Consider the following 24,910-nt stretch of genomic DNA (forward strand, 5'->3'; position numbering starts at 1 on the left):
AAAGTACAGTTCCCCAGTAGTTTGTTAAAGGGACACTGAACCCAAATTTTTTATTTTGTGATTCAGAGCATGAAATTTTAAGCAACTTTCTAATTTACTCCTATTATCAAATTTTCTTTATTCTCTTGGTATCTTTATTTGAAATGCAAGAATGTAAGTTTATATGCCGGCCCATTTTTGGTGAACAACCTGGGTTGTCCTTACTGATTGGTGGATAAATTCATCCACCAATCAAAAAGGGCTGTCCAGAGTCTGAACCAAGAAAAAAAAGCTTAGATGCCTTCTTTTTCAAATAAAGATAACAAGAGAACGAAGAAAAATTGATAATAGGAGTAAATTAGAAAGTTGTTTAAAATTGCTGCTTTATCTAAATCACGAAAGAAAAAAGTTGGGTTCAGTGTCCCTTTAAGTTGGAAACCAAGTTCCGTGTCTCAAGGATGAATTTTTGTTGTACAGAAGCAGGCTATGTGTCTCCACTTACCCCTTTTTTCACGGCTCATGTCGGAAGCACTGGCTGACCACTAGCCGTTCGGGAGACCTCTCTCCTAGGCTAGCTGCGGTCCGTGAAAACTAAGGCTTGGAGTCCACCCCTCCCACAAGCCTTGCACGCACCCACTCACAACTATCTGCCGCTTCACTCACAAACGCTCCTGCTGTAACGTCATCCGGTGTCGCCGGCGTCTTTGGGGTAAGCGGGGATGGAGACCGGAATCAGCTCTGCAGTGTAAGTCGATCCCAGTAGACTACAAACGCTGACCATGTCAGAATCCACCTTGCAGGGATAATGTACTGCTACAAACTCCGTATCGGCCCAAGCAATATCAAAAGAAAAAAAGTCCAGAGTAGCAGTAAAACAATGTTCTTTATTCAGCTTAATTACTCTCCTTAAAACAGGAACATAATTAGAAAAACAATGCCCTTAGCACATCATTAAGCTTACGTGTTTCAGCAATTACGCCATACTCATAGCTCACTGTCTCTCCTCTCCTTAAAGGGCTATTTGAAGGAAATTACCTCACTTATGAAGCCCCCCACCTTCAATCAAATGCTCACAGGCTGTGCTACAACTGTCCACACCTTTTAAATCTAAGCCAAGAGCTTCCATCTTTCTGTACTAACGGCTTCAGTTGTGTGGGTGCCAAGATGTTCACCATTCAATTCCCTCGCGTAAAGGAGCATTTCTTCTTGTATTGTATCTACTAGAGCATCATCAGCGCTAGGAGCCTAAAATGTCTCTGTACAATATTACACATTTTGTGATACTGTGTACTAGTCCGTAACAAAATAAGTTCCTCTAGTCCTTTCCTTATGTATTTCTGATTTCGTTAACAACTTTTCTATTTCAATCAAATTCACCTCTTTCCTCGCTTTCGCAATCTTATGTGGTTTATAACCTCTATTTCTTTCATGTAATTGGCAAGAGTCCATGAGCTAGTGACGTATGGGATATACATTCCTACCAGGAGGGGCAAAGTTTCCCAACCTTAAATGCCTATAAATACACCCCTCACCACACCCACAATTCAGTTTTACAAACTTTGCCTCCTGTGGAGGTGGTGAAGCAAGTTTGTGCTAGATTCTACGTTGATATGCGCTTCTCAGCAGGTTGGAGCCCGGTTTTCCTCTCAGCGTGCAGTGAATGTCAGAGGGATGTGAGGAGAGTATTGCCTATTTGAATTCAATTATCTCCTTCTACGGGGTCTATTTCATAGGTTCTCTGTTATCGGTCGTAGAGATTCAACTCTTACCTCCCTTTTCAGATCGACGATATACTCTTATATATACCATTTCCTCTACTGATTCTCGTTTCAGTACTGGTTTGGCTTTCTACTACATGTAGATGAGTGTCCTGGGGTAAATAAGTCTTATTTTTGTGACACTCTAAGCTATGGTTGGGCACTTTTATATAAAGTTCTAAATATTTGTGTTTAAAGGGACACTGTAGTCAAATATTCACTCGTGTTCTAACAATAGTATACCAATAAATAATTACTTTTTTAAATTACATCCTATTTCAAATCTTTGTCGTTTGCAATATATCAGTTTAATAATTTTCACCTTTTTCCAAACCCACGTATTTATACTCACTAACTGTGTTCCAATCCTGGAGGACAACTCCAGTTGGAACATGGCGACTAACGGACACAATGCGCATGCGCGATTACACGCAACGTCATCGGCAACGTCACCGTCTTAGGGCTAAGAAGACACTCTCTGTGATCCAGCTTCAGATGAGTATGCTGCGCAGTGCTGCGCATGCGTTATTTTCTCTGCTGTCGGCTTCTATGCCGCAATATGCGCATGCGATACTAATAGATAACGATTGCGCATGCGTTTAATGACTTAAATTATATTTTAATTACATGTTAATACTGGGGATACGATGGCCAGAATGTTATTGCTTAGACGGCCCACATTTGAGGGCTGGTTAACGTGACGTCAGTGACATGAAATAAAAGTTTATTTTTCGGCTAAAGGGAGCTTAGTTTTTGAAAATGAAAAGGTAGATTTTATTTAATTTATAATTGCAATGTTTAATGTTGGGTGAGTTTTGCCTAAGAAAAGCTAAAGACAGTAATCCTTTAAACATTTATTTGCCTTGATTCAGGATGTTCAATATTCCTTATTTCAGACAGTCAGTTTCATTATTTGGGATAATGCATTTGAATAATCATTTTTTTTCTCTTACCTTTAAAATTTGACTTTTTTACCCTGTGGGCTGTTAGGCTTGCGGGGGCTGAAAATGCTTCATTTTATTGCATCATTCTTGGCGCAGACTTTTTTGGCGCAAAAATTTTGTTTGTTATTTCCGGCGTCATACTTGTCGCCGTAAGTTGCGTCATTTTTGACGTTTTTGCGCCAAAAATGTTGGCGTTACCGAATGTGGCGTCATTTTTGGCGCTAAAAGCATTTAGGCGCCAAAAAATATGGGCGTCATTATTGTCTCCACATTATTTAAGTCTCATTGTTTATTTGCTTCTGGTTGCTAGAAGCTTGTTCACCGGCATTTTTTCCCATTCCTGAAACTGTCATTTAAGGAATTTGATCAATTTTGCTTTATATGTTTTTTCTATTACATATTGCAAGATGTCTCAGATTGATCCTGAATCAGAAGATACTTCTGGAAAATCGCTGCCTGATGCTGGATCTACCAAAGTTAAGTGTATTTGTTGTAAACTTGTGGTAACTGTTCCTCCGGCTGTTGTTTGTAATGAATGTCATGACAAACTTGTTAATGCAGATAATATTTCCTTTAGTAATGTTACATTACCTGTTGCTGTTCCATCAACATCTAATATTCAGGGTGTTCCTGTTAACATAAGAGATTTTGTTTCTAAATCTATTAAGAAGGCTATGTCTGTTATTCCTCCTTCTAGTAAACGTAAAAGGTCTTTTAAAACCTCTAATTTTTCAGATGAATTTTTAAATGAACATCATCATTCTGATATTGATTCCTCTGGTTCAGAGGATTCTGTTTCAGAGGTTGATGCTGATAAATCTTCATATTTATTCAAAATGGAATTTATTCGTTCTTTACTTAAAGAAGTCTTAATTGCATTAGAAATAGAGGATTCTGGTCCTCTTGATACTAAATCTAAACGTTTAAATAAGGTTTTTAAATCTCCTGTAGTTATTCCAGAAGTTTTTCCTGTCCTGATGCTATTTCTGAAGTAATTTCCAGGGAATGGAGTAATTTGGGTAATTCATTTACTCCTAAACGTTTTAAGCAATTATATCCTGTGCCATCTGACAGATTAGAGTTTTGGGACAAAATCCCTAAGGTTGATGGGGCTATCTCTACTCTTGCTAAACGTACTACTATTCCTACGGCAGATAGTACTTCCTTTAAGGATCCTTTAGATAGGAAAATTGAATCCTTTCTAAGAAAAGCTTACTTATGTTCAGGTAATCTTCTTAGACCTGCTATATCTTTAGCGGATTTTGCTGCAGCCTCAACTTTTTGGTTGGAAGCTTTAGCGCAACAAGTAACAGATCATAATTCTCATAGCATTGTTAATCTTCTTCAACATGCTAATAATTTTATTTGTGATGCCATCTTTGATATCATTAGGGTTGATGTCAGGTATATGTCTCTAGCTATTTTAGCTAGAAGAGCTTTATGGCTTAAAACTTGGAATGCTGATATGTCTTCCAAGTCAACTTTGCTTTCCCTTTCTTTCCAGGGTAATAAATTATTTGGTTCACAGTTGGATTCTATTATTTCAACTGTTACTGGGGGGGAAAGGAACTTTTTTACCACAGGATAAAAAATCTAAAGGTAAATTTAGGTCTACTAATCGTTTTCGTTCCTTTCGTCACAATAAGGAACAAAAGCCTGATCCTTCCCCTACAGGAGCGGTGTCAGTTTGGAAACCATCTCCAGTCTGGAATAAATCCAAGCCTTTTAGAAAGCCAAAGCCAGCTCCCAAGTCAACATGAAGGTGCGGCCCTCATTCCAGCCCAGCTGGTAGGGGGCAGATTACGATTTTTCAAAGAAATTTGGATCAATTCGATTCACAATCTTTGGATTCAGAACATTGTTTCACATTGGTACAGAATAGGCTTCAAGATAAGGCCTCCTGCAAGAAGATTTTTTGCAAAGGTTCTCAGTGCCCTTCTGTCTGTAATCAGAGAACAGGGTATTGTGGTATTTCCTTATTTGGACGATATCTTGGTACTTGCTCAGTCTTCACATTTAGCAGAATCTCATACGAATCGACTTGTATTGTTTCTTCAAGAACATGGTTGGAGGATCAATTTACCATAAAGTTCATTGATTCCTCAGACAAGGGTAACCTTTTTAGGTTTCCAGATAGATTCAGTGTCCATGACTCTGTCTCTGACAGACAAGAGACGTCTAAAATTGGTTTCAGCTTGTCGAAACCTTCAGTCTCAATCATTCCCTTCGGTAGCCTTATGCATGGAAATTCTAGGTCTTATGACTGCTGCATCGGACGCGATCCCCTTTGCTCGTTTTCACATGCGACCTCTTCAGCTCTGTATGCTGAACCAGTGGTGCAGGGATTATACAAAGATATCTCAATTAATATCTTTGAAACCGATTGTACGACACTCTCTGAAGTGTTGGATAGACCACCATCGTTTAGTTCAGGGGGCTTCTTTTGTTCTTCCGACCTGGACTGTGATTTCAACAGATGCAAGTCTGACAGGTTGGGGAGCTGTTTGGGGGTCTCTGACAGCACAAGGGGTTTGGGAATCTCAGGAGGTGAGATTACCAATCAACATTTTGGAACTCCGTGCAATTTTCAGAGCTCTTCAGTCATGGCCTCTTCTAAAGAGAGAGTCGTTCATTTGTTTTCAGACGGACAATGTCACAACCGTGGCTTATGTCAATCATCAAGGAGGGACTCACAGTCCTCTGGCTATGAAAGAAGTATCTCGAATACTGGTATGGGCGGAATCCAGCTCCTGTCTAATTTCTGCGGTTCATATCCCAGGTATAGACAATTGAGAAGCGGATTATCTCAGTCGCCTAACGTTACATCCGGGCGAATGGTCTCTTCACCCAGAGGTATTTCTTCAGATTGTTCAAATGTGGGGACTTCCAGAAATAGATCTGATGGCTTCTCATCTATACAAGAAACTTCCCAGGTATCTGTCCAGATCCAGGGATCCTCAGGTGGAGGCAGTGGATGCATTGTCACTTCCTTGGAAGTATCATCCTGCCTATATCTTTCCGCCTCTAGTTCTCCTTCCAAGAGTGATTTCCAAGATTCTAAAGGAGTGCTAGTTTGTTCTGCTGGTGGCTCCAGCATGGCCTCACAGGTTTTGGTATGCGGATCTTGTCCGGATGGCTACTTGCCAACCGTGGACTCTTCCATTAAGACCAGACCTTCTATCGCAAGGTCCTTTTTTCCATCAGGATCTCAAATCCTTAAATTTGAAGGTATGGAGATTGAACGCTTGATTCTCAGTCATAGAGGTTTCTCTGACTCCGTAATTAATACTATGTTACAGGCTCGTAAAACTGTATCTAGGAAGATATACCGTATTATCGAGTCTGGAAGACTTACATTTCTTGGTGCTCTTCTCATCATTTTTCCTGGCATTCTTTTAGAATTCCTAGAATATTACAATTTCTTCAGGATGGTTTGGATAAAGGTTTGTCTGCAAGTTCTTTGAAAGGACAAATTTCTGCTCTTTCTGTTCTTTTCCACAGAAAGATTGCTAGTCTTCCTGATATTCATTGTTTTGTACAGGCTTTGGTTCGTATAAAACCTGTTATTAAGTCAATTTCTCCTCCTTGGAGTTTGAATTTTGGTTCTGGGGGCTCTTCAAGCTCCTCCGTTTGAACCTATGCATTCGCTGGACATTAAATTACTTTCTTGGAAAGTTTTGTTTCTTTTGGCCATCTCTTCTGCTAGAAGAGTTTCTGAATTATCTGCTCTTTCTTGTGAGTCTCCTTTTCTGATTTTTCATCAGGATAAGGCGGTGTTGCGAACTTCTTTAAAATTTTTACCTAAGGTTGTGAATTCTAACAACATTAGTAGAGAAATTGTGGTTCCTTCATTGTGTCCTAATCCTAAGAATTCTAAGGAAAGATCATTGCATTCTTTGGATGTAGTTAGAGCTTAGAAATATTATATTGAAGCTACTAAAAATTTCCGAAAGACTTCTAGTCTATTTGTTATCTTTTCCAGTTCTAGGAAAGGTCAGAAGGCCTCCGCCATTTCTTTGGCGTCTTGGTTAAAGTCTTAGATTCATCATGCTTATGTCGAGTCGGGTAAAACTCTGCCTCAAAGGATTACAGCTCATTCTACTAGGTCAGTTTCTACTTCCTGGCCGTTTAGGAATGAAGCTTCGGTTGATCAGATTTGCAAAGCAGCAACTTGGTCTTCTTTGCATACTTTTACTAAATTCTACCATTTTTATGTGTTTTCTTCTTCTGAAGCAGTTTTTGGTAGAAAAGTACTTCAGGCAGTTGTTTCAGTTTGATTCTTCTGCTTATAATTTCAGTTTTTTTCCTTATAAGATTTAAACTTTGTTTTGGGTGTGGATTATTTTCAGCGGAATTGGCTGTCTTTATTTTATCCCTCCCTCTCTAGTGACTCTTGCGTGGAAGATCCACATCTTGGGTAGTCATTATCCCATACGTCACTAGCTCATGGACTCTTGCTAATTACATGAAAGAAAACATAATTTATGTAAGAACTTACCTGATAAATTAATTCTTTCATATTAGCAAGAGTCCATGAGGCCCACCCTTTTTGTGGTGGTTATAATTTTTTTGTATAAAGCACAATTATTCCAATTCCTTATTTTTTTTTATGCTTTCACACTTTTTTCTTATCACCCCACTTCTTGGCTATGCGTTAAACTGATTTGTGGGTGTGGTGAGGGGTGTATTTATAGGCATTTTGAGGTTTGGGAAACTTTGCCCCTCCTGGTAGGAATGTATATCCCATACGTCACTAGCTCATGGACTCTTGCTAATATGAAAGAAATGAATTTATCAGGTAAGTTCTTACATAAATTATGTTTTCTAAGGTGGTCAGATAATAGGTTAGCATGTACCTCTTATTGCTCGAGGTTACTGCAGTTGCGTTTCGTACAAACTGCCCTTTCGCAACCGTTCTAAAAACCTGTTTTGGATGGCTGCTTCTGGCGTGGAGAAGGATATTGCCTGTGATTGGTTTTCTATAGACAAGTCTCCACACCTATATTTGGTGTGCCCTTTAGGGTTAAATCTAAGAAATTCATTTCGGATTTATTGAACTCAAAGGTGAATTCTAACCCAAAATCCTCAGTCCCTCTCCATACCAGGAGCAGATCATCAATATACCGCCTATAAAACTATATTCTGTCTATAGGGGTTCCCATCTCCATAGATGCGGGACAGCTCCCACCACCCCATAAAAAGGTTGGCGAATGAGGGCGCAAACTTTGCGCCCATCGCTGTCCTGCACCTCTGGAGATAGAAACCCCCCATCGAATGTGAAATAATTATGTGTAAGTAGAAATCTAGTTGTTCTAAGTACAAACCTCACAAAACCATCAGTATAATCTGTATTTCTTGATAGAAAAAATCCTAATGCCTCCAAACCCCTGTCATGGGGTATTAAGGTGTAAAGGGCTTTTACATCTATGGTGAGCCACATATCATTATGATCCCAATTTAAATCAGACATCAATTTAAGTACATGTGTTGTATCTTGGAGCAAACTTGAGATTCCTGACTATTGGCTGCAAAATACTGTCTAACCATTGTGACAGTCTTTCTAGAAGGAACCTATGCCACTTACAATTGGTCTACCCGTGACCCCCTCAAGTGATTTATGGACCTTCAGTAGATGTTTAAAAATGGGTACCACTGGTTTATCTACCATTAGGAAGTCACGGGTAGGCCTAGCTGTGACTTCCTATCGGTAGATAACCAGTGATATAATTATTTGGAGGGGTCAAAGGCAGTCTGTCTAGAGCTCACATATAGTAAGCAATTTGTAGAGTATTTTACAGGTACTTTATAAATTAGAATGAATGAGAAATCAAATGTTATGGATTACATGGATAATACAACTATTGTGTACACTCAGTGATGAATGAGTTAATAAGTTAATTATACCTTAGCGAATCAGATGGTTTTTAATTTCCTTTAAATAGCCCTTTAATGAGAGGAGACAGAGTGAGCTATGAGTAGGGCTTAATTGCTGAAACGCGTAAGCTTAATGATGTGCTAAGGGCAATGTTTTTGTAATTTTGTTCCTGTTTTAATGAGAGCTTAATTAAGCTGAATAAAGAACATTGTTTTACTGCTACTCCGGACTTTTTTTCTTTTGACATCTATATAATACTCTAAGGCTAATCTTTACTTTCAATACATTATTCCTAGTATGTATTTACCGTTTAACATCCCTTTTAATGTTCACTTAAAGGGGCATAAAACCCATTTATTTATTTTGATTCAGAGAGCATCCAATTTTAAACAACTTTCCAAGTTATTTATATTTGTTTTTCTCTTGGTATCATTTGTTCAAAAGCATATCTAGATAGACTCAAGAGCCGCTGATTGGTGGCTGCACATAGATGTCTCGTGTTGTTGGCTCACCCATGTTGATTGCTCTTTCTTCAACAAAAGATACTTAGAGAAGGAAGCAAAATAGATATTAGAATTAAATTGTAAATTTGTTTAAAATCATATTCTCTAGCTAAATCATGAATGAAAAAAAAAATGTATTTCATGTCCCTTTAATACCAAACAGAAACTGTTTAGGGTCTCAGAGAGGTCATACAGGAGTAATGAGATGCACTGTGTATATTAGACTTGTGCATTAGTTTGTTGCACTATTACATGAATAAATATGTTGTGACCTTCCGCCATATTCTGAATGCACAATTATATAAAATGTGCTCTGTATTGAGAGGTTTGGAACGCTGCGCAGGTGGTGTAGATACAAAGGAAATGAGCGCCCGGAGCTGATGTCTGAACATACAAAGTACTTTATTGTGGGCAAAGATCACCTGCAGCTTGTGCAACAGACATTTGCATAACTTCCCTGGCACTGAATGACAGTATTATAAGTACAAGACATTATGCTAACATGACTTCCGTCACTGATCCCAGCAAGGTCTCACAAGCATTGCAAATCCCCAGCAGGACGCAGCTATTGCACCTATAAGGAGCGGTGGTTTCCTGCTTGGTAAGGGCAATGCTTGTGCCACAGACATTTACACAACTTCCCTGGCACTGAATGACAGTATTATAAGTACAGGGCATTATAATGCTTATGACTTGCGCTTGTTCTGTTACTGATCCCAGCAAGACGCAGCTATTGCACCTATAAGGAGCGGCGGTTTCCTGCTTGGTAAGGGCAATGCTTGTGCCACAGACATTTACACAACTTCCCTGGCACTGAATGACAGTATTATAAGTACAGGACATTATAATGCTTATATGACTTGTGCTTGTTCCGTTACTGATCCCAGCAGGACGCATGCCATTGCACCTATAAGGAGCGGCGGTTTCCTGCTTGGTAAGGGCAATGCTTGTGCCACAGACATTTACACAACTTCCCTGGCACTGAATGACAGTATTATAAATACAGGACATTATAATGCTTATATGACTTGCGCTTGTTCCGTCTTTATCTGTATTTATTTGTATAGCGCTACCAAATTCCGTAGCGCTGGGTACAATGATAGGGGTATACAATGACAAAGATTTGTGATACAATACAAAACATAACAAAACTAAACAAATCTAGTACAGGAGGAAAATGGCCCTGCTCCGGAGAGCTCACAGTCTATAGGTTTAGGGTGCAGAGACATAAGTTTGGGGTAGCTTGTTACATCGGTTGTATTTGCAGCAGTGAGTCAGGCAGTTCATGTACATGTATTAGTCTGGTTCGGATGCGGGATGGAGGAGAGATGGTAAGTCTCTCTGAATAGATGAGTTTTCAAGGATCGTCTGAAGCTATACAAGGTTGGAGACAGAGCGGTGTAGAGAGTTCCAGAGGACAGGAGCAGCACGTGCAAAGTCTTGGAGGCGGGAGTGGGATGTAGAGATAACAGGAGTGTAGAAACATAGGTCAGAGGTTGATCGAAGAGGACGGGATGGGGAATATTTCACGATGAGAGAGGAAATATATTTGAGAGCTAGACTGTTGAATGCTTTGTAGGTTAGGGCTAATACTTTAAATTGTATTCTGGAGTGTATGGGGAGCCAGTGTAGAGACTGGCAGAGCGGAGCAGCTGATGTAGATCGTCGACTTAGGTGGATGAGTCTAGCAGAAGCATTCATAATAGATTGGAGGGAGGAGAGGCAGTGTTTTGGAAGGCCATTTAGTAGTAGATTGCAATAATCAATCCGTGACAGAATGACGGAATGAATAAGTATTTTTGTAGTTTTTTGAGTAAGGAAGGGACAAATTCTGGAAATGTTGCGTAGGTGGGAACGGCAGGATTTGGTAAGCACTTGTATGTGTGGGTTGAATGTGAGTTCTGAGTCTAATGTGACCCCCAAGGCAGCGGACCTGGGGTGAGGTGTTGAGAATAGAGTCTCCAACCATCAGAGAAATGTCAGGTGTTGGATGTCTCGAAGAGGGGGGATAAGAAGCAGCTCAGTTTTGGACAGATTGAGAGCGAGGTAGTGTGAAGACATCAAAGAGAAAATAAAAAAATCACAAGATATGTTGTTAAAGGAAACTGAAAACAAAGCGGTTTGAAAGATACGATGCAAACCAGGAGAGGGCTGTGTCTCGGATGCCAAATGAATGTAGTATTTTTAGGAGGAGAGGATGGTCAACTGTGTCAAAAGCTGCAGACAGGTCAAGAAGAATTGAGTAATGGCCTTTTGCTTTGGCTGATAACAGGTCATTTTGTTACTTTAGCAAGAGCGGTTTCTGTTGAGTGTTTAGAGTGAAAACCAGATTGTAGTGAATCAAGTAAGGAGTTAATTGTAAGAAATTGAGTTAGCCGAATATAGACTAGTCGTTCCAATAATTTTGAAGCAAAGGGAAGTAAGGAGAACGGTCAATAGAAGGTGTGGGGGGGTCAAGCGAGGGCTTTTTTAGGATTGGTATGATTGACGCATGCTTGAATGTGTCAGGAAATGTGCCAGCGGTGAGAGATTGGTTAAAGAGATGAGTTAGGGTAGGGGTTAGTGAAGCAGAGAGAGAGGGAATAAGTTGTGAAGGAATAGGGTCAAGTGGGCAGATTGTGAGATGAGCCATGGAAAGGAGTAGAGAGACTTCTTCCTCTGTTACAGGAGGGAAGTAGCATAGGTTTTTGTTATTAGAAGGGGTGGGTAGGATTGCTGGGTGTGAGGTGCAGATCTCTTTTTCTGATGGTGTAAATTTTATTTTTGAAGTGATCAGCAATAATTTGAGCAGTGAGGTTGGTAGGGGGGGGGGCAGGCAGACGTAAAAGGGAGTTAAAGGTTGAGAAAAGTTTTCTGGGGTTGAATGCATGAGATGACACAAGGGAGGAGAAATAGACTTGTTTGGCCGGGCTGAGCGCCGAGTTGTAGGACTTAAGGGTGAATTTATAATGTTGGAAATCAGCACAGGTGCGTGATTTCCTCCACTGCCGTTCAGCAGCCGTGAGCATCGCTGAAGATATCTGGTCTGTTTAGTGTGCCACGGTTGCCGTCGAGTGATTGATGCACGTCGAAGAGTGGAGGGAGCAGTTTTGTCAAGTGTTGATTTTAGTGCCGAATTATACTGTAGGGTCATGAGGTTTGGACAAGAGAGGGATGAAATGTCAGCAGAGGACACAGTTGAGTGGAAAAGTCTGTGAGATCATTTAAATTCCTGTAAGGTAGCAGTTTTTTGGGGCTTGCAAAGATGTAGCAGGTAGAGTAAGAGAGAAAGTTAGTAGTTTAATCCCGTCTGCTGAGATTAAGTCTACAGTTAACAAGAACCAGTAATGCAAACGTACACCGGCTCTAATGATTAAGACCAGGGATAGCCAACTGGAGGCCGTGGGCCACATGTGGCCCTTTGAAAGAGTTCTTTGGGGCCCCAGGAAAAAATTGAAAGGGACATAAAATCCCCAAAATTTAATTTTTTGATTCGGGCAGAACAAACAATTTTAAACAACTTTACAAATTACTTCTATTATGAAATTGAATTTGTTTTCTTGTTACCCTCATGCTTTTCATCAGAGGATAAGCTCAGGAGTGTGCACGTGTCTGCAGTAGTATGAGGCAGCAGTTGTGTAATATAAAATTGTGGGTTTTCCAGGTGTGAGAATGAGAAGTGCACACAGCAGACATTACAGGCAGGGCCCTGCAATTTATTTGTCCCTGATTCGTCTCATCAGAGGTGATAAGATAACATACTACACAGCATTGCAGCGTTTGCTAACAACATCACTGTGTCTAGCTATGTTTACGTCGGTAACACTTCCCGATTGTCTCCTCTATTAAGTGATCAGAGTTTTTGGACATTGAAAAACAAATGCACTAAATATGGTGTTAATCTCTTCTGAAAGCTTTAACACTCGGTTGAATAGTCTTCTAATTTCAGGGTGTTTCATGTCTCATTAAATAATGTATAACTTGTCTCCTTTGTCCAATTCTAACTGTGTATTTAGCTCTTCAGCATGTTGCAGGTGCCGAGCAAGAAATGGCTGGCGATTGGCTGCTACATGTGTATGCCACTGCTGATTGGCTCGCATGTCCTGCTCAATAGCCTCATTATGTTGCTCCTTTTTGTACAGGTTAAACAGTTTATTTTCTTTTTAGAATTTGCCTTTAATTTTACGTAATTGCATCTATAATAGGATGTTGTAAAATGTTTTTATGAATGTGGGGGGCGTCACTTCTCACCAATAGAATTTTGCATCAATCCTAGGGATGAGTTGCACACAAACCTGCACTTCCTGGTTTTTAACCTAAAAATAAACTGCTGTAACGGACAGTGTTTTGTTTTGCTAAGATTAATAGCGCTCTTGTACAGATTGTTCTATAGTGCATTATGTAACTGAATGACACTGAGAATGGTTTGTTTGTAGCCACAATCTGACCCTCCTGTGTTTGTCTCTCTGAGCTACCACCGCTCCTCCTCCTCATTGTGTCTCGGGCTCCTCCCTCCTCATTGTGTCTCGGGCTCCTCCCTCCTCATTGTGTCTCGGGCTCCTCCCTCCTCATTGTGTCTCGGGCTCCTCCCTCCTCATTGTGTCTCGGGCTCCTCCCTCCTCATTGTGTCTCGGGCTCCTCCCTCCTCATTGTGTCTCGGGCTCCTCCCTCCTCATTGTGTCTCGGGCTCCTCCCTCCTCATTGTGTCTCGGGCTCCTCCCTCCTCATTGTGTCTCGGGCTCCTCCCTCCTCATTGTGTCTCGGGCTCCTCCCTCCTCATTGTGTCTCGGGCTCCTCCCTCCTCATTGTGTCTCGGGCTCCTCCCTCCTCATTGTGTCTCGGGCTCCTCCCTCCTCATTGTGTCTCGGGCTCCTCCCTCCTCATTGTGTCTCGGGCTCCTCCCTCCTCATTGTGTCTCGGGCTCCTCCCTCCTCATTGTGTCTCGGGCTCCTCCCTCCTCATTGTGTCTCGGGCTCCTCCCTCCTCATTGTGTCTCGGGCTCCTCCCTCCTCATTGTGTCTCGGGCTCCTCCCTCCTCATTGTGTCTCGGGCTCCTCCCTCCTCATTGTGTCTCCGGTCTTTTTGCAGGCTCCTCTGGGCGTCTCTGGTGTTATGCAGCTGCCTTATTCCTGCTCTGAGCGTTGACAGGAGCAACTTTAAAACATGCGACCAGAGTTCTTTCTGCAGGTTTGTGACTTAGACAAAAGCTCCTTTACATCTGGCCGCTGATTTGCCACCGTAAATGATCCAATATATACTAATTGTGTCTTACTATGACCCCTGTCTTGGGGAACAAACAGGGAACATCAGGTACAATTGACTTTAAAACAAAGAAAAACCCAGTAATTAAACCCTTGTTAAAGAACCTTTACCTTATATATTTACAAATGATTACATTAGTGCATCTTATTACAGGACTGACATTTAATTCTGTGTGCCCATCATGGTTTCCTATGCATTAGAATATTTCTTTAGTTACAGGACTCTACTGTCTTTGCCTCAGATTGTATTTCCCCCCCACACACGACTTTCACTCATCTACCCTACAGTTTCAGATTCCTAATTAATTGTCCCCCTCTGTTATATTTACTACTAGCTGCCAGTAATCCTGTGGTGCCAGAATCACAGCCAGCTGCCTCTAATCCTGCCCCCTCGGTGCCAGAGTCGCGGCTAATTGTCATTGATCTGCACTTCCTGTCTTTCTTCTCTTACAAGTTTAACCAACTCTACTAAGCTACCCCCTACACCTTTAGAGTAAATCCATATATAGCTGTCCCTGATTCCTCAACCACTATTGTCAGTTTCCTGTGCTTCATCAGATCCACATCTAGGTTCCACTTATCTCATGGTGGTCATATGCCACATCTATAGACAAGTTTTTAAGACTCTCTCTTCCTTCCTCAGACGTCAACGAAAGCTACAGCCAGGATCCTCCCCATACAGAGCTTTGCTAGGCAGTGCAGAACTGAGCGGTGATAGATTTTCTGTCAAGCTGATCGATGACAAGAACCAGGTCAGTAAAGGACAAATACACGGGCAGGATCACTGAGCCGAACGAAGGAGCAGGTTAAACTTAAACATGAGGAATGCAAAGTCTAAATCAAGCTCCTTTTTCCGTAGGTTTCTCTTCTGCTGGAAGTCTTCGGTCTGGATGGAAACATGACTCGCATAAAGATTAATGAAATAAATCCCCTAAAACCTCGTTACGAGGTCCCAGACGTGCTGATAGAGCCGCCCAGGCCAGCAGAGTAAGTATATGCTAAACATAATGTCATCTGTGCAGCTAGGCTTGCTAGATGTGGGCGGACTTAACCTTCTGCCCTTTCACAGTATGCAAATTAGTTCCATTGCTCTAGAGCAGGTATTGCCAAATGGTAGCCTGAGGGCTACATGCGGCCCTTCATGTAGCAGAACTTACCATGTGGGCCATCGTTTATAAGGCCCTTGGAAAAAGTGTAACTAAAAATGTGTGCTATAGAGTGACCAGAACTCAGAAGAGCCCTCAACAGACATATAACGTACCCTCCAAACCTTTGTTTAATAGCTATACATTTGTATGTGGCCCTTATTCTGTAGTCCCCATGTAGCCATCACTGCTCTAGAGATTAATCTAGAAGAAATAATAAGAATATGTGCTAATATCCTAGACTCAAATTCCCTTTAAAGGGACATAAAACGGTATGAACTAACATAAGTTTCTAAATATATAATACAGCCAATGCTTACCTGCAAAAGTATTATTCTGCAGCCCCCATGTTTTAACCCCCATTAACCCCTTTAATTCAGGCATAGTTTTGTTTGCAGCAAGCTACACCCTAGGTATTCCCATATATGGACGGTGCTATTCAGGCCATAGCTTCTGCAGAATGCACTCATGCGCTAGCACGTTAGGGGCAGTCGCATGACACCTGACTAAAGCAGTGCACAGTATAATGCTGAAGCTTTCACAAAGCATGCAACGTTATCCCCATGAAAATGAGCAAGCCTCTTGGCAACAAGCAGCAGTGCCTTGTGTCCCTTCTTAACCCTCAAAGTTTATTATCTTGAATAATATTATAGGTATTATCCATGTTTGTGAACGTTTATTTTTATGATGCTTGTGATATTTGTTTTGTGCAAATTGTGTACAAGGTTAAGATATATCCCCAGAGTGATATCAGAGTTTCCTTTTTTACATTTTGGGTTTATGTGCATGTGTCTCATTTATATGGTAACACCCAAGTATACTTTGGGGAGTCCGCTATTGAAGTACATCATATTTGTTAGGATATACATATTTCTTTTTTATGACACATTGAGTCCACGGATAATCTTAATTACTAATGGAATATTCACCTCCTGGTCTGCAGGAGGTGGCAAAGAGCACCACAACTTCCCTCCCACCCCAGTCATTCTCTTTGCCTACTTTAGTGCTAGGAAGTGGTGAGGTTTTAATATAGATTCTTCAATCAAGAGTTTATTTTTAAAGTAGTGCAAGATTATGCTGCTTTGTCCTAAGGTGTAGCCGTAGTCCATATCAGTCTCTTCAGTAGAGCAGTGGTGGCTTTAGAGCAATGGGAATTTGTGGGACATAATTCTCACTGCGCCTCCCATAGATTGTACGCTGCCCTGTTTGTGAAAGTCTGAGGGAGACAAATACTCAGTACTTTTTGTTTCCACAGGCCAATGTGAGGGAGAGGACCTCGCAAGCCGGGTGAGCTGCCTTACTGACGGGCAGATTTCTAAGGTAATTGCTAAGTTTAATTTCTGGGGATATATACACAGAAATATTAGCACTTTATAATACACTTGGACACTAGATAACATTATCCTTAAGAGTGAGGATACATTTAAGGGCAGTTACAGCAGGCACTGGGGACGTGGAGAAGTGGCTCATATGTTAGGTGTTTTAAAGCGCCATATTACAGCTCCCAACGGCTTTAATTTTACTTCATATCAGCTGAACGGGAGGTTTAGCATGTTACAACAGGACAGAAGGGAAAGCACATGAAGTCTTTAATCTCAACAGCTTTATTTTTACAGATTCTGACAGTAATATTTAGCCTATAGGGGGGTCTCACTTTGAAACGCATGAGGTCATTTCTCAGCTTCTGACGGTTTTATGTTTAACAGAAATCTTAGCTGCCCGGGAGGTTTATTTATATACGCCCACGAAGGGCGGAGCTAATCTATGTGCCATTGTTTGCGCGCCTTTGTATTCATACCCCAATTCCGGTGAAACTGAGAGCGATGGGGGTATTCTCTGCTGCGTTATGTAACACGAGACAGAGAGGCTTCCCATTCTGTGCTAAAGATGACTTAAATGAGCCGGATGCCTACTATTTAGCTTCCATCCGGTGGCAGACAGGCACCTCAGCAAGACTTAGCTGAGGTGTGGCGATTGTTTAAAGAAAGAGATTTTTTTTTGTAGAACAAAATAAAACCGTTTCTTTTAAAGTCACAGTAACAGTTATTAATGTATATGATTTTCAATTAATCATATGGTGATACACATGGCCCAAGTGGCCTTATGAGGTGCTAATTAAGATATCCAATGCTTATGGAATAAATGGTATAGCAGGGTTACACGTTACTTTTATCATTTAAAGACACAGTAACTATAGTTACGATTATCCATTCTCATTTTGATCTAAATGTGAAGGCTGTTACATATTCCTTATGTTTTTATGCTAAGGTGGAGAAGTTTTCCTGTTCCTCTTATATTGAGAGGTTTTTTTCCAGTACAGGGATAAACTCTTTTTTTCAGAGCCTACATTGTCTTGGATGCTGTACCAGGAGCATTCTGACAAAGTGCAATAGATGCCGCAGCCTTCTTCCCAAGTGTCCCAAAACTTAGCGTCCACTCAACCAGTGCCCTACGCTTCCTCCACGTCTCCTCCTGGAGTTACCTTGCAAGACATCGCTTCCCTTTTTTGCTAGGCGGTCTCTAGTGCGTTGTCAGCTTTTCCCATGCTGCAGGGAGAGCGCAAGAGGAAAACTAAACATTCAATGAGCGAGGTTCCTGGCACGGTTGTTGCTATCTCAGAAGTCCCCTCCCAGACGTGAGGAAGAGGATACTTCGGTAGCATCTGAGGATAAAATCTCAGTTTCTGACAGTATAATTCCTCCTGCTGATTCTGAAGTTGTATCTTTCAGGGTTAAGCTAAAACACCTCAGTCTGTTAAAGAGGTTTTAGCTACTCAGGACGACAACGACACCATGGTGGTTGTCAATATTAGGTTGTACCCAGATCATTGCTAAATGGGAGAGAAGGGATACCCCCCTTTTTTTTTTCCCTCCTCCTCCTCCATTTCCTATATTTGGAAGACCTTTTTATCCATAGTGGACTCTTTCAAGGAGTTCCGTCAGTCGGTACCCAAGGGGGAAGGGACAATTTCCACGCTAGCCGGGAGTCCCACTATTACCATAGAGGATAGTTGTTCCTATGTGGATCCTAGAGATAAGAGGTTAGAGGGGTTGCTCAAAAATGGCAACCTATGACTTGTATTTCCATGGTCACTTATGCGGCAGCATACTGGTTCATACGTTGTCTGGTTCCATTCGGACAGACACTCCCCTCGTAGTGACCCAGGATAAGATGAAGGCTTTTAAGTCAGTCATCTCCTTTCTTACAGATGCTTCCCTTCAAGTATTTAGTGGGAAGCTAAGATTTCAGGCTTACCATATTGGCTCACACTATGGTTAAGATTATTTTCTTTCATGTAATTAGCAATAGTCCATGAGCTAGTGACGTATGGGATATACATTCCTACCAGGAGGGGCAAAGTTTCCCAAACCTCAAAATGCCTATAAATACACCCCTCACCACACCCACAATTCAGTTTTACAAACTTTGCCTCCCGTGGAGGTGGTGAAGTAAGTTTGTGCTAGATTCTTCGTTGTGCGCTTCGCAGCCGGCTGGAGCCCGGTTTTCCTCTCAGAGTGCAGTGAATGTCAGAGGGACGTGAAGAGAGTATTGCCTATTTGAATACCATGGTCTCCTTCTACGGGATCTATTTCATAGGTTCTCTGTTATCGGTCGTAGAAATTTCTTCTCCTACCTCCCTTTTCAGATCGACGATATACTCTTTTATATACCATTACCTCTACTGATTCTCGTTTCAGTACTGGTTTGGCTATCTACTATATGTAGATGAGTGTCTTGGGGTAAGTAAGTCTTATTTTATTATGACACTCTTAAGCTATGGTTGGGCACTTTATTTATAAAGTTCTAAATATATGTGTTTAAACTTATATTTGCCATGATTCAGGGTAATCAGTATTCCTTATTTTAGACAGTCAGTTTCATTATTTGGGATAATGCATATGAATGATTATTTTTTCTTACCTTAAGTTTTTTCAATTGACTTTTTTCCCTGTGGGCTGTTAGGCTCGCAGGGGCTGAAAATGCTTCAATTTATTGCGTCATTCTTGGCGCTGACTTTTTTGGCGCAAAAATTGTCATTTCCGGCGCCCTAATTGACGACGGAAGTTGTGTGTTCAGACGTTTTTTTGCGCCAAAAATGTGGGCGTTATTTTTTTCGGCGTCACCGGATGTGGCGTCATACTTGGCGCCAAAAAATATAGGCATTGTACTTAGCGCCAATAATGTGGGCGTAATTTTTTGGCGCCAAAAAATGTGGGCGTCATTCTTGTCTCCACCTTTTTTTCACATTATTTCAGTCTCATTTTTCATTGCTTCTGGTTGCTAGAGGCTTGTTCATTGGCATTTTTTCCCATTCCTGAAACTGTCATTTAAGGAATTTGATAATTTTGCTTTATATGTTGTTTTTTCTATTACATATTGCCAGATGTCTCAACTTGACCCTGGATCAGAATCTACTTCTGGAAAGACGCTGCCTGATGCTGGTTCTACCAAAGTTAAGTGCATTTGTTTTAAACTTGTGGTAACTGTTCCTCCGGCTGTAGTTTGTGATGAATGTCACGATAAACTTGCTAATGCAGATAGTATTTCCATTAGTAATAATCCATTACCTGTTGTTGTTCCCTCAACATCTAATGCTCAGGATGTTCCTGTTAATGTAAAAGAATTTGTTTCTAAATCTATTAGGAAGGCTCTGTCTGTTATTCCTCCTTCCAGTAAACGTAAAAGGTCTTTTAAAACTTCTCATATTTCAGATGAATTTTTAAGTGACCGTCATCATTCTGACTTGTCTGTTTCTGATCAGGATTTATCTGGTTCAGAAGATTCTGTCTCAGATATTGACATTGATAAATCTTCATATTTGTTTAAGATGGAATTTATTCGTTCTTTACTCAAAGAAGTATTAATCACATTAGATCCTTTAGATAGGAAGCTTGAATCCTTTCTAAGGAGAGCTTATTTATGTTAAGGTAATCTTCTTAGACCTGCTATTTCTTTGGCTGATGTTGCTGCTGCTTCCACTTTCTGGTTGGAGGCTTTAGCTCAACAAGTGTCAGACCATAATACTCATAGCATTGTTAAACTTCTTCAACATGCTAATAACTTTATTGGTGATGCCATCTTTGATATCATTAGAATTGATGTCGGGTATATGTCTTTAGCTATTTAAGCTACAAGAGCTTTATGGCTTAAAACTTGGAATGCAGATATGACTTCTAAGTCAACTTTGCTTTCTCTTTCCAAGGTAATAAATTATTTGGTTCTCAGTTGGATTCTATTATTTCAACTGTTACTGGGGGGATAAGGACAAAAAATCAAAGGTAAATACAGGGCTGTTAATAGTTTTCGTTCCTTTCGTCAGAATAAGGAACAAAAGCCTGACCCTTCCCCTAAAGGAACGGTTTCCGTTTGGAAACCTTCTCCAGTCTGGAATAAATCCAAACCTTTTAGAAAGTCAAAGCCAGCTCCCAAGTCCACATAAAGGTGCGGCCCTCATTCCAGCACAGCTGGTAGGGGGCAGGTTACGATTTTTCAAAGATATTTGGATCAATTCGATTCAGTCTTTGGATTCAGAAAATTGTTGCACAAGGGTACAGAATAGGTTTCAAGGTAAGGCCGCCTGCGAGAAGATTTTTTCTCTCTCGCATTCCAATAAACCCAGTGAAGGCTCAGGCGTTTCTGAAATGTGTTTCAGATATGGAGTTGGCTGGGGTAATTGTGCCAGTTCCAGTTTTGGAACGGGGTCTGAAGTTTTACTCAAATCTATTCATTGTACCAAAGAAGGAGAATTCCTTCAGACCAGTTCTGGATCTAAAAATATTGAATCGTTATGTAAGGATACCAACATTCAAAATGGTAACTATAAGGACTATTCTGCCTTTTGTGCTGCAAGGGCATTATATGTCCACAATAGATTTACAGGATGCATATCTTCATATTCCAATTCATCCAGATCGCTATCAGTTTCTGAGATTCTCTTTTCTAGACAAGCATTACCAGTTTGTGGCCCTTCCGTTTGGCCTAGCAACAGCTCCAAGGATCTTTTCAAAAGTTCTCGGTGCCCTTCTCTCTGTAATCAGAGAACAGGGTATTGCGGTATTTCCTTATTTGGACGATATCTTGGTACTTGCTCAGTCTTCACATTCTGCAGAATCTCATACGAATCAACTTGTGTCATTTCTTCAAAGACATGGTTGGAGGATCAATTTACCAAAGAGTTCGTTGATTCCTCAGACAAAGGTAACCTTTTTGGGTTTTCAAATAGATTCAGTGTCCATGACTTTGTCTCTAACAGAAAAGAGACGTCTGAAATTGGTTTCAGCCTGTCGAAACCTTCAGTCTCAATCATTCCCTTCGGTAGCTTTGTGCATGGAAATTCTAGGTCTCATGACTGCAGCATCGGACGCGATCCCCTTTGCTCGTTTTCACATGCGACCTCTTCAGCTTTGTATGCTGAACCAGTGGTGCAGGGATTATACAAAGATATCACAATTAATATCCTTAAATCCCAATGTACGACACTCTCTGACGTGGTGGATAGATCACCATCGTTTAGTCCAAGGGGCTTCTTTTGTTCATCCAACCTGGACTGTGATCTCAACAGATGCGAGTCTGTCAGGTTGGGGAGCTGTATGGGGATCTCTGACAGCACAGGGGCTTTGGGAATCTCAGGAGGCGAGATTACCAATCAATATTTTGGAAGCGATTTTCAGAGCTCTTCAGTTCTGGCCTCTTCTGAAGAGAGAATCGTGTATTTGTTTTCAGACAGACAATGTCACAACCGTGGCATATGTCAATCATCAAGGGGGGACTCACAGTCCTCAGGCTATGAAAGAAGTATCTCGGATACTTGTATGGGCGGAATCCAGCTCCTGTCTAATCTCTGCGGTTTACATCCCAGGTGTAGACAATTGGGAAGCGGATTATCTCAGTCGCCAGACGTTACATCCGGGCGAATGGTCTCTTCACCCAGAGGTATTTCTTCAGATTGTTCAAATCTGGGGACTTCCAGAAATAGATCTGATGTCCTCTCATCTAAACAAGAAACTTTCCAGGGATCCTCAGGCGGAGGCAGTGGACGCGTTGTCGCTTCCTTGGAATTATCATCCTGCCTATATCTTTCCGCCTCTAGTTCTTCTTCCAAAAGTGATTTCCAAAATTCTAATGGAACGTTCGTTTGTACTGCTGGTGGCTCCAGCATGGCCTCACAGGTTTTGGTATGCGGATCTCATTCGGATGGCCAGTTGCCAACCTTGGACTCTTCCGTTAAGACCAGACCTATCTCAAGGCCCTTTTTTCCATCAGGATCTCAAATCATTAAATTTGAAGGTATGGAAATTGAACGCTTGATTCTTAGTCATAGAGGTTTCTCTGACTCTGTAATTAATACTATGTTACAGGCTCGTAAATCTGTGTCTAGGAAGATTTATTATCGAGTCTGGAAGACTTACATTTCTTGGTGTTCTCATAAATTCTCCTGGCATTCTTTTAGAATTCCTAGAATTTTACAGTTTCTTCAGGATGGTTTGGGTAAAGGTTTGTCTGCAAGTTCCTTGAAAGGACAAATCTCTGCTCTTTCTGTTCTTTTTCACAGAAAGATTGCTGATCTTCCTGATATTCATTGTTTTGTACAGGCTTTGGCTCGTATCAAACCTGTCATTAAGTCAATCTCTCCTCCTTGGAGTCTTAATTTGGTTTTGAGGGCTTTACAAGCCCCTCCGTTTGAACCTATGCATTCTCTGGACATTAAATTACTTTCTTGGAAAGTTCTGTTCCTTTTGGCCATCTCTTCTGCTAGAAGAGTTTCTGAGTTATCTGCTCTTTCTTATGAATCTCCTTTTCTGATTTTTCATCAGGATAAGGCGATGTTGCGGACTTCATTTAAATTTTTACCTAAGGTTGTGAATTCTAACAACATTAGTAGAGAAATTGTTGTCCCTTCATTGTGTCCTAATCCTAAGAATTCTCTGGAGAGATTTTTACATTCTTTGGATGTAGTAAGAGCTTTAAAATATGTTGAAGCTACTAAAGATTTTAGAAAGACTTCTAGTCTATTTGTTATCTTTTCTGGTTCCAGGAAAGGTCAGAAGGCCTCCGCCATTTCTTTGGCGTCTTGGTTAAAGTCTTTGATTCATCATGCTTATGTAGAGTCGGGTAAATCTCCGCCTCAAAGGATTACGGCTCATTCTACTAGGTCAGTTTCTACTTCCTGGGCGTTCAGGAATGAATCTTCTGTTGATCAGATTTGCAAAGCAGCAACTTGGTCTTCTTTGCATACTTTTACTAAATTCTACCATTTTGATGTTTTCTCTTCTTCTGAAGCAGTTTTTGGTAGAAAAGTACTTCAGGCAGCTGTTTCAGTTTGATTCTTCTGCTTATAATTTCAGTTTTTTTTCATTATTAAGATTAAAACTTTTGTTTTGGGTTGTGGATTACTTTTTCAGCGGAATTGGCTGTCTTTATTTTATCCCTCCCTCTCTAGTGACTCTTGCGTGGAAGTTCCACATCTTGGGTATTTATTATCCCATACGTCACTAGCTCATGGACTCTTGCTAATTACATGAAAGAAAACATAATTTATGTAAGAACTTACCTGATAAATTCATTTCTTTCATATTAGCAAGAGTCCATGAGGCCCACCCTTTTTTGTGGTGGTTATGATTTTTTTGTATAAAGCACAATTATTCCAATTCCTTATTTTTTATGCTTTCGCACTTTTTTCTTATCACCCCACTTCTTGGCTATACGTTAAACTGATTTGTGGGTGTGGTGAGGGGTGTATTTATAGGCATTTTGAGGTTTGGGAAACTTTGCCCCTCCTGGTAGGAATGTATATCCCATACGTCACTAGCTCATGGACTCTTGCTAATATGAAAGAAATGAATTTATCAGGTAAGTTCTTATATAAATTATGTTTTTTCGTTCCATTCGAGATTTCAAGGGAATCCTTCTACTTCTTCCTCTGAGCAAGAGGGAGGTTTTGGAGCCAGATAAAGAGGCAAGGTGGCCTTACACTGGGTAGGAGACCTCTCCAACCTGCTGGGAGTGATTTCCTGTTCCGATTCAGGAACGGGGTTTGGGATTTTATTCTAATCTGGTAGTGGTTCCCAAAAAAGTGGGAACCTTCAGTACTCTTTTAGATCTCAAGAGTCTAATCAAATTTCTAAGTGTACAGTCCTTCAAGGTGGAATCTATTCATTCCATTTTCCTTTTGATCCAAGAGGGTAATTTTATGACAACGGCGGATTTAATGGACGCGTTCTTGCATGTTCACATTCACAGGGCAAACACTTCAGTTGTGGCTTTGCCTTTTGGTCTTGCTGCAACTCCCAGAATTTTCTAAAAGGAGTCTGGGTTTGTTGTCGGCGGTGCTCGCTTACAGGGCATTGCTGGGGTGCCCTTTCTAGAAGACAGCCTAGTCCATGTGCAATCTTTTCAAGCAAGATCCCACATGGATATATTGTTATCCCTCCTGTAATATCAAGGTAAATTTGGTAAGGAGTTATTTA

At 40.9% G+C, this 24,910-nt stretch overlaps 1 protein-coding gene across 2 annotated transcripts in view; it reads left to right on the forward strand.

Moving 5' to 3' along the window:
• GANAB (glucosidase II alpha subunit) overlaps window positions 1–24,910 on the forward strand; it is a 132,929-nt gene that overhangs the window by 35,032 nt on the left and 72,987 nt on the right. For both annotated transcript variants that reach the window (XM_053719950.1, XM_053719951.1), the window contains exons 2-4: window positions 14,126–14,224; window positions 14,942–15,050; window positions 15,158–15,285. In XM_053719950.1, coding sequence (XP_053575925.1) covers window positions 14,126–14,224; window positions 14,942–15,050; window positions 15,158–15,285 — 336 coding nt within the window. The remainder of the gene's footprint in view (window positions 1–14,125; window positions 14,225–14,941; window positions 15,051–15,157; window positions 15,286–24,910) is intronic.

The sequence above is a fragment of the Bombina bombina genome, chromosome 7, assembly GCF_027579735.1.
Source record: "Bombina bombina isolate aBomBom1 chromosome 7, aBomBom1.pri, whole genome shotgun sequence".
Classification (NCBI taxonomy): domain Eukaryota; kingdom Metazoa; phylum Chordata; class Amphibia; order Anura; family Bombinatoridae; genus Bombina; species Bombina bombina.